The sequence below is a fragment of the Diabrotica virgifera genome, chromosome 4 (genome assembly GCF_917563875.1).
Source record: "Diabrotica virgifera virgifera chromosome 4, PGI_DIABVI_V3a".
Classification (NCBI taxonomy): Eukaryota; Metazoa; Arthropoda; class Insecta; order Coleoptera; family Chrysomelidae; genus Diabrotica; species Diabrotica virgifera.
In genome coordinates, this window is record NC_065446.1 from 99,914,443 (window position 1) to 99,934,784 (window position 20,342).

A 20,342-nucleotide genomic window follows, 5' to 3' on the forward strand; every position below is an offset into this window, starting at 1 on the left:
GGCACCAAATACAGATTACTGAAGGTAATCCTTCAAGATAAAGTATTCGGAAAGCGAGGAATTGGGAGAAGAAGAATATCATGGTTAAAGAACCTGAGGAAATGGTTCTCCACAACAACAACTAATCTATTTAAAGCATCAGTTAATAAAATAATTATAGCCAGAATGATCGCCAATATTCGAAACGAATAGGCACTAAAAGAAGAAGAAGGAACATAATCCATATAATTAACTACGTATAATTACATAATCGACATAATTATCCGCCAATGAGGAGGCTGAAAAGAAGAATGTGGAGAAAATCGACAAATCTGAATTACTGGTTTTTACTCGTATTTTAATTTTGATGTACATTGTAATTTTGTTGTAAGGTTTGTAAATTGTTTATATTAATATTTTAGAAGATGGTGTGTTAATTAAGCATAACATAAGATTCTTAAGTTTAATCCATTTGCAACAACTCTCAATAAATATATTAGCTATTTTCGAGGTGAACATTTTTTACCCCCCCCCCTTGGGCATACATGGAACCTAAAAAATGTTGGGCGTTGAAGGGTTAGAGCAAATGCCGTATTGGAGAGTATTGTGTACAAAACGAGCACAGAAACACTCCTCGCATAATATTACACTATCTTCACATTACATATTATAACACAAGGGCTTCACACTATACTGGTTTTGGCCGATAGTAGAAAATACAACGATAGGTATCAAGGAAGACTTTATTAGACTGTAAAATACCGCAAAACAAATAGGCCTCCGAATAAATAAGAATAATACAAAATTTATGGCTATAATACGAACGGAACAGTGAGACAGAATATTAGAGTAAAACGTTACAATGGACCAGTACAACTTTAAAAGGGTTCATTAGTTTAAACATTTGGGAGCTACGATCAGCTCTATCAACATCATTACTCATAAACAGATATTAAAGACAAGATACAAAGTGCAAATCGTTGCTGGTTTGCGTTACAAAAAATAATAAAATCCAAAAATGTATCCGGCTGTACAAAATAAGAATCTACCGTTCGGGCCTATAATGACGTATGCCTGTGAAACATGGACAATGACAAAACAATACGAGAACTGCTTAAAAATCACAGAAAGAAGAATTCTTACAGGAATATATGGAGCAGTTAAAGATGACACCAGAGAACTGTACAAAGTGGGAACCTACCAGCACTTATATGACTAACCAGATATAGTTAAAATAATAAAGTCACAAAGATCGGTCGGACATGACAAGAGACGAGAGCATTGTATCGCCACATTCTCAACATTTTACAAGAATTAATTACTTTTCCAAACTATAATCTACGTTAAAATTAAGACAGCCAATTTGTCTGTAAAAAAGTGACAAAAAACAAAAGAAAATATACCTTATACGACATTATAAAACAAAATAAAAATATCTCAAAATATCTCTACATTAGTTTCTTAATTTTGTTCTCTTTAAAATTTGGAACTCAATTAAAGAATATTGTTCTTTCTACTATAATTTACAATAAATATACATTTTATGAAAATCTGTTATGTATTCCAAATAACCAGAATCCATTTAAAATTAAGAACGACAAATTTATCATTGTATTGTCACTCCCTCGGGTCGACCGTTTCAATAATATCCTTTTTTTACCTGAGGTGACACGAAACGATATACTGTATTGATAGTTACAACCAACGCTGTTGCCACTTCTGTTGGTTCGGAATTGCTAATTTTAAGACATATATACAAATAGATGCAACAGCGCTTGTATATAATTTTAGGCGGAATTAGTTGGAACTAACAAAACAATCCTTCGTACAATGTGGAGCCACTTGACTTCAGTTTTGCCTTGCACTTTTTGACTATATGTGGCTCAAATATAGGCATGTTGGTATCATTTACAGTAGATAATGCCATACTCTTTCATTTTCTTCCGCAATAGTCAACAAAATATGCAAATTGATGTAGAAAACTGCGAGAAACAATCCGGAGCCACGTATATGGTCTCACATTGTTTCACTGGTCTGACATTGTTCATTCATTTACCTATTACTGGACTGACTTTGTATGGAAGCGGAATATATATATATATATATATATATATATATATATATATATATATATATATATATATATATATATATATATATAGCAATTCTATTTGTTCAACCATTCCCACTGCTCCCAACCAAATATACTCTTTTTAAACCTGCTAACATTTAGTCCTCTCTCTTCAATAGCCCTCCTCCAACCAACCCTCCAACATCTCCTCCAACATTTCTTTGCTCTCATCCACCAACACGATCAGCAAAGAGTATTGACCAGGGAGCCCCCTCAATTACCTTCTCTGTCAGTACATCCATAACAAGATTAAACAGGTAGGAAATAGTCCGACACAAGGCCTTACTTTTTGTATGCTCCCTCAAAGATACATATCATTCACGAGCCTTGCGTACTCCTCAGGAACCCTTCTCTTTCAGACATCTCCATTGCTCTTGCGTAAAAACTGTATCGTAAGCCTTCTCAAGTTCTATAAAAATACCAAATGTGACATATGTTCTTTAATTCAATATCAATATAGTACCTACCTAACTTTCTTTATTCTATATAAATAATTCTATATAAATATAATTCTATATAAACAATTTCTATGGCTTTAATACAAATAAATGCTAAATGCCCTAATAAATTAAGAGTCAAGGAACTCTCAAAAATCCAGGGCAGGATAAGTGTAGGAAGAAGAAGAATCTCATGGTTGCGTAACTTGAGGGAGTGGTACGGATGCACATCATCCGGACTAATCAGAGCAGCAGCATCTAAGATCAGAATAGCCATGATGATTACCAACCTCCGTCGCGGAGATGGCACGTAAAGAAGACGAACTCTCAAACAAAGATAATATGGCAACTTAGGAGATCGGATTTGAGAGGCGACACCACAAATACCAAGGATGCGTTACCCCCACGCAGTGGCGGATCTATCATTGTTAAAATTGGCTAAATTTCTATAAATGAATGTTTTTATAATCTTTATATATAATTAAAAAAAAATGAAATCACTTGGTTTGAGAAGCGGGGCCGATCGCCCCCCCCCCCATCGCCCCTCCCTGGATCCGCCACTGCCCCCTCGGTCGTGACAGTACTATGGGAATTGAAGAGTAGAATGCGGGCACGATGATTAGATGTGCAAAAAAAACCCTTTAACAATAGAAAAATATTTTAATAGAATGTTTAAATGCATTAGGACAATATGCATTCAAGACTTACCAACGCGTGATTTTTGTTTTTCATTACTCAATACAGTTAAATTGACATCACACCGTCCATTTCGACGATAATCTTAGAAATGACTTAAAATCGTAGGTATTTGACAATTTATAGGTTCAGATAGTAATTGAAAAGTATTCCAAATGGGTGCTTAAAAAATGATTGTAGTTCGAGATAATAATTACAACCAGACGTTTTCAATTATAAGAGAGAAATTTGAAAATAGTGTGTGTCTAGGCAATAAAAACTGTCTATATACTTGAAACTCTCAAACTAAACATAATTTATTTATTTAGCGTATGGCTTATGTACATCACAGAATATATTTAGATTTATGCATTATACAATGCATCACAAACAGATGTCCAGTTTTTTATATATTCGATTGACCCTTCGGTTGCCATTACAAAGTCTATAGGGTCGCCTGTATATGCTCTGCGTGGGCAGTTCTGAACAATGTGACTGATCGTCTGTCTTGCAGCGCCGCAGTGACAAGAAGGCGAGGGGAGTTTACCCCATCTGTAGAGGGAGTCTGCGTATCTTCCACAGTTTGTTCGAATTCGATTAAGGGCTGCCCAAATCTTACGGGGACGTTCAAATTCTCCAGGTTTTCCTATGATGTCCGGTAAACTATGGTAATGCGGATCTGTCCTACTTTCCCAATCTTCTCTCCATCGGGCATTTAAGTCAAAGTTGGATTGCTGCAGCGCTTGAGCAGATTGTAGAGGGGGTAACCTGGATCGGAGACGGTTTCCAAGAATATCGGGGATGTTGTTGTGGACTAGAAGCTGGCGGCTGTCCATTATTTTGTTATATTCTTTAACCAATGCATGTTCGCGACGTAGGTTGGGTGGTGCTATATTACTAAGGGTAGGTAGCCACATTGTAGGGGTGGGCTTAATTGTGCCTGTTATCATACTCATAGCACGGTTTAGTTGGGTGTCGACCAGGTGGGTATGCCTGCTATTTAGCCACACTGGTACACAGTATTCTGCCACCGGATATATCAGGCCAAGAGCAGAGGATCTTACAGTTGATGTTGTGGACCATCATGTAGTGCCGCAGAGTTTTTGTATTATATTGTTGCGTGTTTTCAATTTTGCTGCTGTTTTCGTCAGGTGTTCTCTGAATGTGAGCGTTCTATCTAGAGTAACCCCAAGGTATTTCGAGTATTTATTGTGTTTTAACAGCTTGTTATTAAAATACACTCGCAATTCTCTGTTTGCCAGCTTGTTGTTGAGATGAAAAGCTGATACTTCAGTTTTTGTAGTACTTGGTTGTAGTCTCCACTTCTTAAGGTATTCGCTAAGGATGGATAAGTCATTCGTGAGAGTGATTTCTGTAGTTTCTAAAGATTGGTGGCTCGTTGCAAGGGTCCAGTCGTCAGCATATCCAAACTTCCGAGATTCGGTTTCAGGCATGTCAGCAATATAGAGGCTGAAAAGTAAAGGGACAAGGACAGAACCCTGTGGAAGACCATTGCTAACTTTCATCTGTCTACTCGTCTCCTTTCCCATTATACCTGGAAGGCTCTGTTTGTCAGCATGTTGTCAATGAGGTTTATTATCTTTCTGCAGGGGATAATACGGGCCAGTTTATATATTAATCCCTGTCTCCAAACAGTATCATAGCCTGCTGGTAGATCTATAAATACTGTTGCTGTCTTTTGTTTATTTTGAAAACTACCTTCTATAAAAGTTGTTCATGACAGCACTTGGTCCGTACAGCTTCGATGAGGGCGGAAGCCAGCTTGTTCAATGGTGACATTTTCTAGTATCCTGTGACTAATTCTGTTGAGGAGAAGCTTTTCTAATAGTTTTTATACCATGCTGAGTAGAGCTATGGGGCGGTAGTTTTCTGGCTTATCGTTTGATTTGCCCGGTTTCGGAATTGCAATTATCTTTGTTCGCTTAAGTGAGAAAGGAATGTTACCTGACTGAAGTATATCATTAAAGAACATTGCAAGCCACTGTTTTGTGTATGCACCACTGTGTATCAAGAACTCTGCATGGATACCATCCCATCAAACCCAGGTGCTTTATCTGATTTCATTTCTTTCAGCGCATGTGTGATTTCAGAAATAAGTATTCTTGCTGAATATTCGGAGTTCGTTCTGTTCATTTGTTTTAATGCCCTTAAGTCTCTTTTCACGTTGGTAGTATGTGTTCGATCTCGTGGAGCTCTGGATAGAGATACTATATGGGATGCAACCTTGTTAGGAGACATTTTAGACTCTCTGGATTCCAGCTGGTTAGCTCCTCCAATTTTCCGCAGCAGGGACCATGCCTGCCGGCTTGATTTTTTGAAGTCAAGGTTTTCGACAGTCTTTATCCATTTTTGGCGTCTAGCTGTATCGATGTTGTGTAAAAGCTCGTCGGCTATTTCTCGGTCACCACTTTCGAGAAACTTAGCGTATAAGTCTTCACATGTTTCAGTCCATCCGGGCACATATTCTTTGCGATACCCCCTAGGAATGGTTTCCTTGGCAGCGCTTATTACTGCACCCACAAACCTCTCATAATGTTTGCTGGTTGGAGGGACCCAGCTCAAGGTCCGGTCTAGTTGTTCAGAAAACTTCTTCCAGTTTGCTTTTCTAAGATTCCACCTGGGTCGAGGATATGATCTAATTATTGGAATTGATATTCCGATGGTGATAAGCACAGGGCAATGTTGAGTATGTGGGAAGTCTGCAAGGACACTTCTCGCAGTTGTTAGTGGTCTGTCATTGGTATCTTTTGAGACAAAACATAGGCCTGGGTTATATTCTTTTCTCCATGCAGCTGATTTAAATGTTCCTCTATCTTTGGCATCAAAAACTAGATATGTGTTTTGCTCTTCGGACCATTCTACTAGTGCCTCCCCATTTTCATCGTTTGTGGTGTACTTCCACATTTAGTGGTGGCTGTTGAAGTCGCCGATGTATATAGTAGGAAGTGGATGAGTCTTTAGCACTTCTGGGTTCCATGTAGTGGCTGGAGGTTTGTATATGTTAACTACGGTAATCTCTCCAATTTTGGTGACTACTTCATGTATATTATTTTCATTGGAAGCAGAAAGCAGGAAACCATTTTCTATATTGCAGCGAATGTAGGTTGCGACGCCGTAATGCTTATCATAAGTGGCTCCCGGTAAATCGTAGCCAGGTATCTTTCCCCTTAAATCAAGCTGGACTTTGTCTTCAGTATGGGTCTCTTGTATGGCAACCAGGTCAATGTCGTTATCGTGTAGGATTTTTTGCAACACTTGGAATTTTGCCTTGCTTATGCCCTCGATGTTAAGGTGACAGACTCGAATACACGGTCCGAGATCTCTAGTCAGTTGGTTATGAGAAGAACCTTTATTTGTTCCCATCGTATGTTTACGTATAGATAAGATTTCTGTTTGTGATCTGTGATGTTGGCAGGATTTTTTTTTTGTTTTTCGTTCGTCTGCCGCCAAATTTTGCTAGTTAATTTAGCGTTACTCAGGGTGCACCACATGGAGGCGAACTAGCATTACACCCCAACCATTACACCCGAACTACCATTACACTAAATATAAAACTTAAAGAGTTGTGTATAGGTCTGAGTTGTGTATAAAGAGCACAGCTGTGTATAGGTCTGACCAAAATTTTAAATTTAAGAAAAATATAATGCTTATCATCATCATCATCATCATCATTGGCTCTACACTGCATGGTGGGCTTTGGTCTGTTCTAGAATCAGGTTCCATTCTTTCCTATCCGTGGCCTTAGTTTTACAATTTCGTACTCTTAACACTCGTAAGTCGTCTTCAACCTGGTCCTTACATCATGCTCCGGGCTTGCCTCTTCTCCTCACTCAATGTGGGATTTGGTTATAAGTAAATGTGTTTCGACGGCTCCATCTCGTTCATTCTAAGTGCCCAAGCCACCGCAGACTGTTTATTTTGATGGACTTACTAATACTAGGTTCACCATAAAAGCGGTAAAACTCAAAATTATAGAGTCTACGCCATAATCCGTTTCCCTGTACTAGGCCTGGATCCCGCGTACCAAAGAAAAGTTTATTAATATCAAGCTGAAAATTTGTTAATAGCTTAACGGTGTCTAGTCGGACAAACTTTGATGTACGGGAACACTGGAACAGGGGAAGTTTTAATTGTGGAACAGGTTACAGGTTTTGAACGTCAGACTACGAAAACGTTCCCTGTATTTTGTCGGACAGAACTTCCAATTGATTTATTACCCTTTCATTAAACTCTCATGCAAAAATTAGACTGCTATTTACCACCTATATAATTCCTGTCATTTGACATGTTCTACGTGTCGGACTTATTAAAATGCCCAATGTATTTGTCGGACAAACATTTTTTCATATGTATTATATAAAGTTTGCTATTTAATGAATTTAAAAACAACCTGCTAGTTTTCACAATCATAAACTTGTCAGGATGACACATTCGACAATTAAAACTTCCCTTGTTCCAGTGTTCCCATACATCACAGTTTGTCCGACTAGACAACGTTAAGCTATTAACAAATTTTCAGCTTGATATTAATTACCTTTTTTTGGTACGCGGCATCCAGGCCTATACGTCTTTATAAATATTATGTCTGATGATTTTACGTTCAAAAGAGCCTAATAGTCGAGGAAATAAAGCATTTTGGCTCGCAATTTTTTCGTCCAGCATGGATTTACTTGAAATTTTCACAGAAGGTAGGGAATAGTCCAAGGATCATTTTCTATATCATGCTGCTGTACGCTAAAACCTTGGGGCAGTTGCCACCCCATCTCGGGGGTGGGAATTTTTATTACATTTTAACCATGTAAATCGATGTAAAAAGTAATTTTAAGAAAAAAATGTTTTTTACATTTTTTTTCGTAAAACTAATATTTTTCGAGATATTCGTGGTTGAAAGTAACAGTTTTTCAACGGAACAATCGACTTTTTTAAAGGTTTTTTTGAGAATAACTCGAAAAATAAGCATTTAATCAAAAAAACTATAGATATCAAAATTGTATCTTTTAGTAACACAAACATAACTGTTTTTCTACAATATTTTTACGACCAATACAAACCGAGATACGGCATGTTAAAGGTTAGCTTTTTTCGTAAAACGCATAATTTGAAATAATGAAAGCCAAATAACGGGAAAACTTTGCATTTTACAGGAAAACTTACATGATATTTTTTCAAGCATACAATAAGATCTTTCAAAAAAAATAATAAAAAGTTTCTAGCATAAATATTGAGCAACTTATGATAAAAAAAAAGTCGGTACCTATTTTTCTCTACGAAAAAAACAGTCAAAACAACCCCCTAACTACCCTCGTAACTAAAAATTGGTCTTCGCCTTTCTGTAATTCCTTTTATATGTATATTATGAATACACTCAAGAAGTGTGACCTATTTAAAAGGCCTAATTTTAGAAAAATTGGAGCTTAAAGAAAAATTGATTTTTTGCAATTTTGCATTTTTTATCATTTTCTTCAAAATATCTCGGAAAATACTGGAGATACGAAAAAAATGATAGATTACTAAATTGTAGCTTTTTTAATAGATAAAATTTTCTTATGAGTAGATTTTCATTACAGTGAATAGTTAGCGAGATATAGCTGTTTAAAACATCTATTTACGAACAAGCACCCCCTTATTCGAGCCCTTTAAACCCACCTCAATTAAAGATTAAGGAATCTTACTAAATTTAATTTACACAGTCTTATTACTCTTCAAAAATCCTACAAAACTATTATTGAAAAAACTTTTTATCGCCAAAAATGAAGGAGCTATATTTATAAAACTAATTTTTTTTTCGAAAAATTCGATATCTATTAAATTGTCTACTTATAAAAATTGCAATGTTATTACGGGTGGTTTTTAAGGGTTGAAATATTATGATATTATATCCTAAAGCATAAAACAATCATTATTTAACCAGTCAAAACCAAATTTTACCTATATTAAAGTTTACAATGTTTTTATATAATTTTTGACAATCAGGGTAGTTTACACCCCTAAAAATAATCAACGCCCTTGAGCATGATATAGAAAATGAAGTACAGGGTAAGATGATCCTAACCCCAAATTTTTATGTAAATTGATGCAAGCCGAAATTATTCTTTTAGGATAAGTAAACTTTTCATATATAGCTCCAACAAGGGTGGTTTTAAGGGTTGAAATATTGTGATATTATATCTTAAAGTACAAAACAATCATTATGTAACTAATAAGAAGCAAATGTTGACAATATTAAAGTTTAAAATGTTATTTTATATTTTTTTACAATAGGGATGTTCACTAATTTTTAAATATAGTTAAATTCAATAGATTACAAGGTATATAAAAACGTAACAATCATAAAACTGTTTAAAAATGTATATTTTTTAAGATAAATGAGTTCATAATGTTGATTTTCTTGGAGGCTAGAAAAACGGTACCCTGCAGCGAGGCTACGGTCTGTGACGTCAGCAGTCGTAACGTCTTTGATCGACGACTAGTTTTGTATACTTATTTACTCAGTGTATTTGAATGTGCGCAATTTATTACGTATTTAATTATTAAAAATAAAGCCAAATAAGTGGTGTTTTGGTCCTGGGTGTGTAAATACATCAAAAAACAGTTCTGACAAGATTTTTATTACCGTTCCAGCCAATTTAAAACAGAAAAAGAAATGGTTTGTTGCAGCTAGAACTTAAAATAACTAACTTAAAGAACTAACTTAATAAAATAAACATTATAGAAGTTTTCCAGAGACTTTCGGCCCTTGGTAATAATGTAATTGTTCTTTCTGCATTTACATTTTTCAAAAATACTTATTAGTTTTCTCAGGATTCGAAAAAAATGAATGAATTTAAATAGCATTGGACCAAGATTTTTCACTTACCCCCTTAAAGAGTAAATGAAAAAGTTTCGGGACCTCAAATTTGTATTCCTTAAACTGGGATATTTCTAAAAACGGGATTCTAATAATACATACAGTAAAAGTAAACCTTGAAATAACTACATGTGGATGTAGGTATGACTTTATATTATATTAAAATCATTAATAATTTAGTGAAAAGATTGGTTGAAATGAAAATGTATAATACCCAAGTTCAAAAATATTTTTTACCTTGGAACAGTTGTCAACTCGAAATACGAAACAACCGAAATAAGATCTAGAGTTGAAAAGGACATAGCAACATTTAACAACATGCATGAGAAATATTTTCACCCATTGCGACATAATATCTCTCCCACTAAAAATGCGGCTGCTAAAATGTTATTATTTCCGGTCTTGCTATATGGCGCAGAGGCCTGGACAATAATGGAAACATTAATGAAAAAGCTAGAGGCATTCGAGATGTGGGTGTACCCACGTATCCTCAAAATATCCTGGGCGACCCACACCAACGTACAGGTATTGCGTCGAATGGGAAAACAAAAAGAAATCTCTTTTTACAATTAAGAAACGAAATCTTAAATATTTCGGTCATATCATGAGGCATGATAAATATCGTATACTCCAACTGATAACGCAAGGTAAAATAGAGAGCAAACGCGGACCCGGAAGAAAAGACACTCATGACTTAAAAACTTACGCCAATGATTTGGACAAAAATCGATCGAGTTATTCAGAAACGCCTCAAATGAAATTAAAATTGCCATGATGATAGCCAACGTCCACAACGGACAAGGCACATGAAGAAGAATGAAAATATTTTTAATACACCTAACCAAGGTAAAGTAATAACCAGCCAATGTATGTATACAATATGCATGCGTACAATGCATGCATACAACTTTCTCTATTTTTTTTTGTGGAGTATTAAGCATTTATTTTTTTAGCTTAAAGAAGACATGGAAAATTATATGGTATATACACTCAGTAAAGCTGTGGTAGATTTATTTTTTTACAAGATGCCAATAAATCATACACCATTGTTACATCTACACTACAGTCGGTAGTTTATACGAATCGGCTTTCTGAAAACCTTCTTCCATTTTATTTGTTTATTTTTGTAAAACCCAAAATATGTCCTTACAAACAGTCTATCCACTTTAAACTAAACAAATTCACTATAAAACTCCACTTTAACCCTGATAAAACAAGAAGAGAACAAAATAAAATGATCTGAAACGTCAAACAGATAATCAGTAACACTATGAGAATGGCGAGCGCTTGGGGTATGCAACTAGTGACGTCAGGCCAATAGAGAAGCGTTCTTGAAATTTAAAATAATGCTAGATTTCTAATAAAGATTTTTTATAGAAAGGCTTTTTCAATTTTGTTGAAATTTTGGACAATTATTCCTAGGGTGTTTCTTAATCGTTTTACATGTTTGAAATGACTTTTTAATTTTTTGTGAACATCCCTATTAAGGGTTGTTCTCACTCTTAAAAAACCAAAAGCGTACAACGGCTCAATATAGAAAATGAACTAGAGGGTGAAATGAGCCTAATCCCAAATTTTTGTACAAATCGATACTGGACGAAAAAATTGCGAGGTTTTGCCATTTTTCCAGCTTCATTTCCTCGACTATAACCGTTCTTCATCACTTTTTGTCATAGTCCACTTTTATGATTTGTAAGTGAGTTTGATTAGAGTTCTGCATATCAAATATAATGCTACAATTGTATGTAATTAATAGAATTCTTAATGATATAATGTGTATGTGATTGCAGATGATGAACGAAACAGTGTTAATAAACGCTCTAAACGAAGCGTTGAAAGTAGGCTACCGTCATATCGACACGGCACAATTTTATATGAACGAACATGTGGTTGGGAAAGTCCTCAAGGAATGGTTAACTTCAGGGAAGTTGAAAAGGGAAGAGTTATTTGTCACGACGAAACTGCATATAATTAATGAGTTTCCCAATAAAGTAGAATCTTCTTTAAAGGAATCTTTACAAAAGCTGAATCTAGATTATGTTGATCTCTTTCTGATTCATTTTCCAATCGCTGTGGATCTAACGAAAGAAGGAGGTTTTAATCCCAGGCCGACCGATCTAGTTGGAGTGTGGAAGGTAAGTGATAGTTTATTAGTCTATATTATTCAGTAGCAGATCTAAACATTTGCCTTAGGGGGGAACTTCCAATAAAACACCCAACGAAAAGACGTATAAAAGATAAACGCAAAGACATAAACAATAACAAAAATTTCGTTAATTTTCCTAACGTGTTTATTGGATTGACATTTGTCTGTCTATGGTTTAAGTGGATGTAAGTAGATATAGAACAGGGGACCAACCGCGAAATTTTGAAATACATATTAGTTTCTGTCCTTAAATAGATTTACACAATACCCCTGCACCCAGGTCCAGAATATAAATCTTAAATAATACCCCTAGCGCCATCTATTGACGAAAGGTCTATGTTCTTGTACAGTTTCGCGAAATAGTAATTTTAGAACAAAGATCCACAGTTTTTAGACCACGTTTTAGTGATTTCGAAATAATCTGAAAGTTTATAAGAATGTCTCGTAGAAAACAAATATGTATTAAATCTTTTAAAAGCCTCTGATAGTACGTTCTTTAACGGTAAAATATTGCAAAACCTCTAAGTTTTAAAGAACCGCTTGGATTGACATGAAATTTGGCATACACATAGCTAACAAGTCAAAGAAAAAAAGTGATATTGTGCCGATATGTGCTTCTGCCTCGGGGGTGGTGTTCACCCCCTCTTGGGGGTGAAAAAATATTCGTCCAAAGTAAGTTCGGAAATAAATAAACTGACTAATTTTAAGTAACTTTTGTTCTATAGAGTTTTTTCACTAAGTCAATACTTTTCGAGTTATTTGCCACTTAGTCCAGAAAGCCACTGCGCATCCGCTAGGAAAAATATTCTAATTCGGATTTGTTGCACAATCTTACTCAAAAAGGACTCCTTTTAACAAATTTGCATGTTGCCAGGACCAAAGGTGGTCAAAAATTTTTTAAACGTTTTTTTTTGTTTTTTTCCTAAAATTATTTTTTTTGCATGGAACAAAGTTTTTTTAGGTTTTTTGGATCATTCCAAACAGAAAAGGTCTTTAGTGATTTTTCGCTAAAAATGATACCTAGTTTTTGACATATAAGCGATTAAAAATTGAAAAATTGCGAAATTGGCCATTTTTAACGCTCAAAAACTATGTGAAAAACTGAAAATTTGAATGTTGCCAAGGTAGGTAGATATTATTTAAATATCGATTGATGAAATCCCGAAGAGTTTTTTGCAATATAATATTCAAAACTCCTTTGTTTTTAATTTCTAATCACGCGTGCGCGACACTATTTTCCACCGTTGCATGTGTATACAGTATGGTGCAAATGAAAGGAATAAATTCGTTATTTCGTAAACCGGCTACTTTAAGAAAAAAACCCGAAACAGGTCGATTTTTATTTTTAAGTTATGATATTGTGGCATGTATGGTATACTAGTGACGTCATCCGTCTGGGCGTGATGACGTAATCGATTATTTTTTTAAATCAGAATAGGGTTCGTGTGGTAGCTCATTTGAAAGGTTCTTCAATTCTCTATTCAGTAATGTAAACATTTACATAATTATTTATACAGGGTGTCCAAAAAATTTTTATTCAATTAAATTATTTGACAAAAAAGAATTAGAAGGACACCCTGTATAAATAATTATATAAATGTTTATATTACTAAATAGAGAATTGAAGAACCTTTCAAATGAGCTAGCACACGACCCCTATTCTCATTTAAAAAAATCATCGATTACGTCATCACGGCCAGATGGATGACGTCACTAGTATATCATATATGCCATAATATCGTAACTTAAAAATACAAATCGACCTGTTTCGGGATTTTTCCTTAAAGTCGCCGGTTTACGAAATAACGAATTTATTCCTTTTATTTGCACCATACTGTCGGTAGAAAATAGTGTCGCGCACGCTTGATTATCAATTAAAAAACAAAGGAGTTTTGAATATTGTATTGCAAAAAACTCTTCGGGATTTCATGAATCGATGTTTAAAGAATATCTACTTACTTTGGCAACATTCAAATTTTAACTTTTTCACATAGTTTTTGAGGGTTAAAAATGGCCGATTTCGCAATTTTTCAATTTTTAATCGCTTATATGTCAGAAACTATCATTTTTAGAGAAAAGTCACTAAAGACCTTTTCTGTTTGGAATGATCCAAAAAATCTAAAAAACTTTGTTCCATGCAAAAAAAATAATTTTAGGAAAAAAACAAAAAAAAAAAAACGTTTAAAAAATTTTTCACCACCTTTTGGCCCTGGCAACATGCAAATTTGTTAAAAGGAGTCCTTATTGAGTAAGATTGTGCAACAAATCCGAATTAAAATATTTTTCCTAGCGGATGCGCAGTGGCTTTCTGGACTAACTGAATATGTTCTTTTTTTCAACAAAATAACTAGGTACGCTTTTAGACGATTTTTCGCAAATAACTCAAATAGTAAGTATTTTGTCGAGTCGATAAAATATTCTTAACAAAAATATAGCCTGTAAACATTAAAAAAAAATGGTGTATATGTCACGTCTCTATATCTAGTGGAAGCAGAGTTATATCTAATGAAAAATAGGATCATATTCGTCAAATTCCAAATGGAGTACTTTAACGCGAAATAACTATAAATGAAGCACATTTAGGGGAAAACTAATTAGAACTTATTTAAAGTGTTTAAAAAAAGCTTCATTTTTGTTTTACAAAAAAAATTTCTAGCATCAAAAGTAAAGAATTTACGCTCAAAATAAAGTTAGTCCTTTTTTTTTTGGTAAAAAAATCGGGAAAATCACCCCCTAATTAGTATCTCAAATGAACTTAATCGTTACGACTTCACAAGTTTCTTGACTCGTGTATGTATTGTTTATATGATCTGTAAGTTTCATCGGTTCAAAGTCCTTATTTTTGAAAGGGCTGTAGTTAAAAGGGGTTGAACGAGTCACTGATCACGATTGTATGCAAAACACCAAATCTTAATCAAGTTTTGTCTAACAGAAAAACAAAAAAATACGTGATATTCAGAAAAGCAATGCTGACTTTTTTGTTTTTCGAGATTTTTGGTATCTCTAACAATTTTTAAGTTATTTTGAAAAACAACATATTTTTCAAAATTAACATTTTTAAGAATTTTACTTTAAAACCAAATTTTTTCAAAAATAAGCACTTTGAATCGATGAAACTTACAGATCATATAAACACAACATAAGTAAAATAATTTGTGAAGCGGTAACGATTAATTTCATTTAAGTTGCTAATTAGGGGGTGATGGTCTTCCCGACTTTTTATTACAAAAACAAAAGGGACCAACCTTATTTTGAGCGTAACTTGCTTAAATTTAATGCCAGAAACTTTTTATAAAAACAGAAATAAAGCTTTTTTAAATATTTTAAAAAAGTTATAATGAGTTTTCCCCAAAAAGTGCTTAATTTTTTGGATATTTCACGTCGAAATATTCTATTTGAAATTTGGTGAATCTGAATCTATTTTTCATTGGCTATAACTCTGGTTCTACGAGTTCCAGAGACCTAACGCGTACACCATTTTTTTACTTTTTTACAGGCTATATTTTTGCTAAGAACGTTTTTTTCGAGAAAATACTTACTTTTTGAGTTATTTGCGAAAAACCGTATAAAAATGTGGTTATTTTGTTGAAAAATGAACATATTCACTCGCAAATTACTCGAAAAGTATTGTCTTGGCGAAAAAGCTCTATGGAACAAAAGTTACTTAAAATTAGTCAGTTTACCCATTTCCGGACTTATTTTGGATATATAGTTTTTGGACCCCTTTTTGGGGTGAAAGTCATATCACTTTTTTCTTTGACATGTAAGCTATGCGTATGCCAAATTTCATGTCAATCCAAGCCGTTTTTTAAAATTTAGAGCAAAATCCGTGAAAGAATGTACTATGAAGTATTGCCAGGACCATCCAATGCACATAATAAACAGCAGGTAAGTTTACAAATTATTACATTTTTATATGGATTTTATAACCTCAAATATGTTACGTGGTTCCTTTTTCAATAATGAAGTTAAGTGAAATGTTGGGGGTTTGGTACTATTTATTGTTGTTTGGTTCCATGTTCTAAAATGTCTAGTAGGAATAATATGGATTCTCTTCTTATTGGTTCTTTGTTCAGAAATATGATATTTATGGAATCCGAAGTGATGTGCACAGAAGTACCTAGAGGTTTTCGTATTTTGATAAGATGTTTTTTGAAGTAGGATTTGCACGATAATATTCCTAATCATCTTATTCGATGAACACAAATTAAGTAGTCAGACATAATTACTTTGGTGTTTTGTAATAAATCAAAATATATGTAGATACCATTTTTTTTATAGTCAGTTTGGAAAAATACTGGTTACCGTATAAATACGCCATTTACCTATTATAACTTTGTTTCAGGATAATCATAGCTTATAGCTCATAGCTTAGATAATCAACAGCAAAGATAGTTATCCAAATGGTAAGCAAAATGGTGCAAGTGAGAACAGTAGTACAGCTGAGACTCCTAATCAGTGCCGGATTTACCACTAGGCCGACTAGGCCTCGGCCTAGGGCCGCAAGAAAAAAGGGGCTGCAGCGTTTTGTAAAAAAAAACTTTTTTGGTAAAAAATTTTTTACTGATTGAATTGAAATCAGTAAACAATTTTTCAAATTAGAGAAAGGTATTCTACTAAACACGTGGTACGATATTTTACAACGTTTTTACAAGAGTAGCAAAACATTAGAAAAACTGCTACAGACTTGAATGTGACTTTCAACATACAAATCTCTAAAGGAGTACGCATTGAGTCTGAGAGACAACTTTAATTCCTATGAAAAAAGAAGAAAAGAGTTGTCTAAAAATGAAACCTATATTCTTGAAATAAAAAGACGCCCGAAAAGAAAAGTTCTCTCTGGCGAAGACAAAGGAGATGAACCCACTGAACCCCACTTTAATTGCAAAGAAGACTTAAAGATTAATACATTCAATGTTGTAATTGACAGGCTTTATTCAGAATTAAATGAAGGTTCCGAAGTTTATTTCAGTCTTAATGAAGAATTTGGATTTTAAAACAACTTATCGTCAATTTCCAATGAAGAAATCAGGGGAAAAGTTTTTGGCTAAAAAGTATCGAATCGACATAGATGGTGACTTTGGAGAAGAGTGTGTACAGTTCAAAGGCTTTGTTGAATGTGTATTTGATGAAGAAAGAGAACCTCATGATAACAAGATTACCAAGCCTCCGAGGAATAAACTTCTGGAGTATCTGAAACTCATTCATGAAAAACAGTTAACAACATTATTTCCGAATACGGACACGTCTTTGCGCATTCTACTATGCATGATGACATCTAATGCATCTGGAGAAATATCATTCAGCTGTTGAAAAGAATCAAAAACTACTTGCGGAACTCGACTTCTGACGAAGATTCTAGATTATCTAGTTCGGCTAGTTTTGTTTCAAATGCTGAGCTTTTTCAAGCCTTAGACTTTAACGATTTGATTAAACCTTTTGAAACCAAAAAGCTAGGAAAGTGAGTGTTTGAATTTAGATATGAGATTTATTATGAGTATGGAGTGGAGTGAGTGTTAATGTTAATCACTAATCCAACTTAATCCAAATTAAGAACATGTCAGTATAAGAGAATAATGTGAAAATTGAACGATCTAGAAGTTTATTTGTTGTATTCTTAATCTTTTTTAGGTTGGCTATAACTACAGTAAATTGCTCTCTATCTTGAGCGGTTCTTAGTATCAAGTGTGTGTCCATGCCTGTCCAGTCTCTTACGTTCTTCAGCCAGGAGCATTTTTTTCTTCCTGGACGTCTTCTTCCTTCCACTTTCCCTTCCATTATGAGTCGTAAAAAGTTATATCTTTCTCCTTTGTAAATATGTCCTAGATAACTCGTTTTTCTGTTTTTTACAATATTTAGGAGTTCTCTCTCAGTCCCCATTCTTCTCAGCACCTCGACCTCGTTGTTGGTCACATGCTCTGTCCAAGAGATCTTCAGCATCCTTCGAAAAACAGCTTCTATAAATCTCAAGAGCTTCTATAAATATAGAAATCGTTTTATACATTTTCTTTTTAGAAATTTCTATAAATATAGAAATTGTTGTTTGAGCTGTTTTGGGGTTTTAGCCGTAAACCAAGATTATTTAATTAATGAATATAACATTTCAACCTATGTATTTATGTACCGTATTTAAATAGAACATTAGTGGCATTTCTATTCATTTATGTTATGCTTTGTATGTTATGTATTAATATGAAATGTGCTTTATGCTTTAATTACATAATTGTGAAGTTCTCGGGGGCCGGGCCGCTCGGGGTGATTTGGCCTAGGGCCGCAAGTACCCTAAATCCGTCACTGCTCCTAATACAACTATGGAATGCCTGAACACCGATTTATCTGAGGAGAGTGACTTTGACGACAATATTGCAGATCCTGATTTTCAAAATTATGAAGCCTCATATCCAGAAAGTACCGATGATTCATCAGACAGCGCTGCTAAAATACGGGACACGATTCTAACAACGAAAATTATCATCAACAAGTAAACCAAGACGAGCATTGGAAAGGAAGACCAAGAAAAGGAAGAAAACGGAAGTACATTGGATAAACAGAAGCAATTCGGAGAACTTTAAAAAACATTAATAAACCATATATTTTCTAAAAGAGGGTTACACGCAGATTCTAAACAAAATTTTTGAGAAATATTGGAATGTTGGTAGTTATGATCTTCAAACATCACTTATTATCGCCTTGGTTCAAGAAAATGCAGTTAAAAGACGAAGAAACCATATTCAAAGTAGTCATCTAAGATTGCATTCAAGAACATGCACGATGAATAGGTTTACGGTGTGCCGCGATATGTTCGTAAAAACCCTAGGAATATCCACTAAACGCATAAATACGGCACTTAAAAAATCAAGAGTCGTCATTCTCTTTGCTTTATCTCTATGCGGGGTCGGCTTCCCTAATTGCATTTCTCCACACAATTCTATCTTGGGTCATATCAATGTTAATCCCCTTTACCAACATGTCGTGCCTTATCGTCTCCCCCCAAGTCTTCTTTGGTCTTCCTCTCCTACTCCTTCCAGGAATCTGCATTTCAGCTATTTTTCGTATTGGGTGATTAACGTCTCGACGTTGAACATGACCAAACCATCTTAACCTATGCTCTCTCATTTTGGCATCAATTGGTGCCACACCTAGACTTCCCCTAATATACTCATTTCTAATTTTATCCTTATTTGTCACTCCACTCATCCATCTAAGCATTCTCATTTCCGCCACATGCATTCGTTGTTCCTCTTTCCTTTTCACTGCCCAACATTCAGTTCCGTACATCATAGCCGGTCTTATGGCTGTTTTATAGAATTATCCCTTCAGCTTCATTGGAATTTTTCTGTCGCACAACACACCACTCGCTTCTTTCCACTCCATCCATCCAGCCCTAATTCTACTGCATGCATCTCCATCTATTTCTCCATTACTCTGTAATACCGATCCTAGGTACTTAAAACAATTGCTTTTCACAATATTCACTTAAAGAATCAAGAGTATTAGACTTAAAAGATAACCGCGGTAAGCATCAACATCATAAAAGGTTGTCTGAAATGAAAAAGGAAGAGGTTATGGCACATATTAACAAAATTCCAAGGTATAAATCTCATTACCGACGAACTCAAACAGAGAGAGAATATTTACCTACTGACATGACACTTGAAAAAATGTATAACCTCTATAAATCAGAAAACAATAGTCCTGTAAGCTTCTCATATCGAGTTTAACATTACACGTAAAACTTTAAAAAAGGATACATGTAATAAATGTTATACTTTTTCTGCAAAATCAGCGGCTTCAAATATCGTTAGTGATGTAGAAAATTTTAACCAACGACATTATGAATACTTGGAAGCAGCCGAACAAGCTAGAAAGTAAATGAAAGAAGATTTTAATGAAGCAAAATCTAATCAACGTGTGTAAACTATAACATTTGATCTTGAGAAAACGTTACCAATGCCAAAACTTCCAACCAAGATTATTTTCTACAAGCGACAGATTTGGTTCTACAACCTCGAGATACATAAGTACAGTCACCACCAACAAAGTTCACTGTTTTATTTGGCCAGAAGGTGTCGCCGGACGAGGATCGCAGGAGGTTTGATCTTGTTT

The 20,342-nt window shown here is 34.6% G+C and overlaps 1 protein-coding gene across 2 annotated transcripts in view; it reads left to right on the top strand.

Annotated features, from left to right (window-relative positions):
- LOC126883869 (aldo-keto reductase family 1 member C15-like) overlaps nt 1-20,342 on the top strand; it is a 63,047-nt gene that overhangs the window by 24,412 nt on the left and 18,293 nt on the right. For both annotated transcript variants that reach the window (XM_050649547.1, XM_050649546.1), the window contains exon 2: nt 11,881-12,225. In XM_050649547.1, the coding sequence (XP_050505504.1) occupies nt 11,881-12,225 (345 nt within the window). The remainder of the gene's footprint in view (nt 1-11,880; nt 12,226-20,342) is intronic.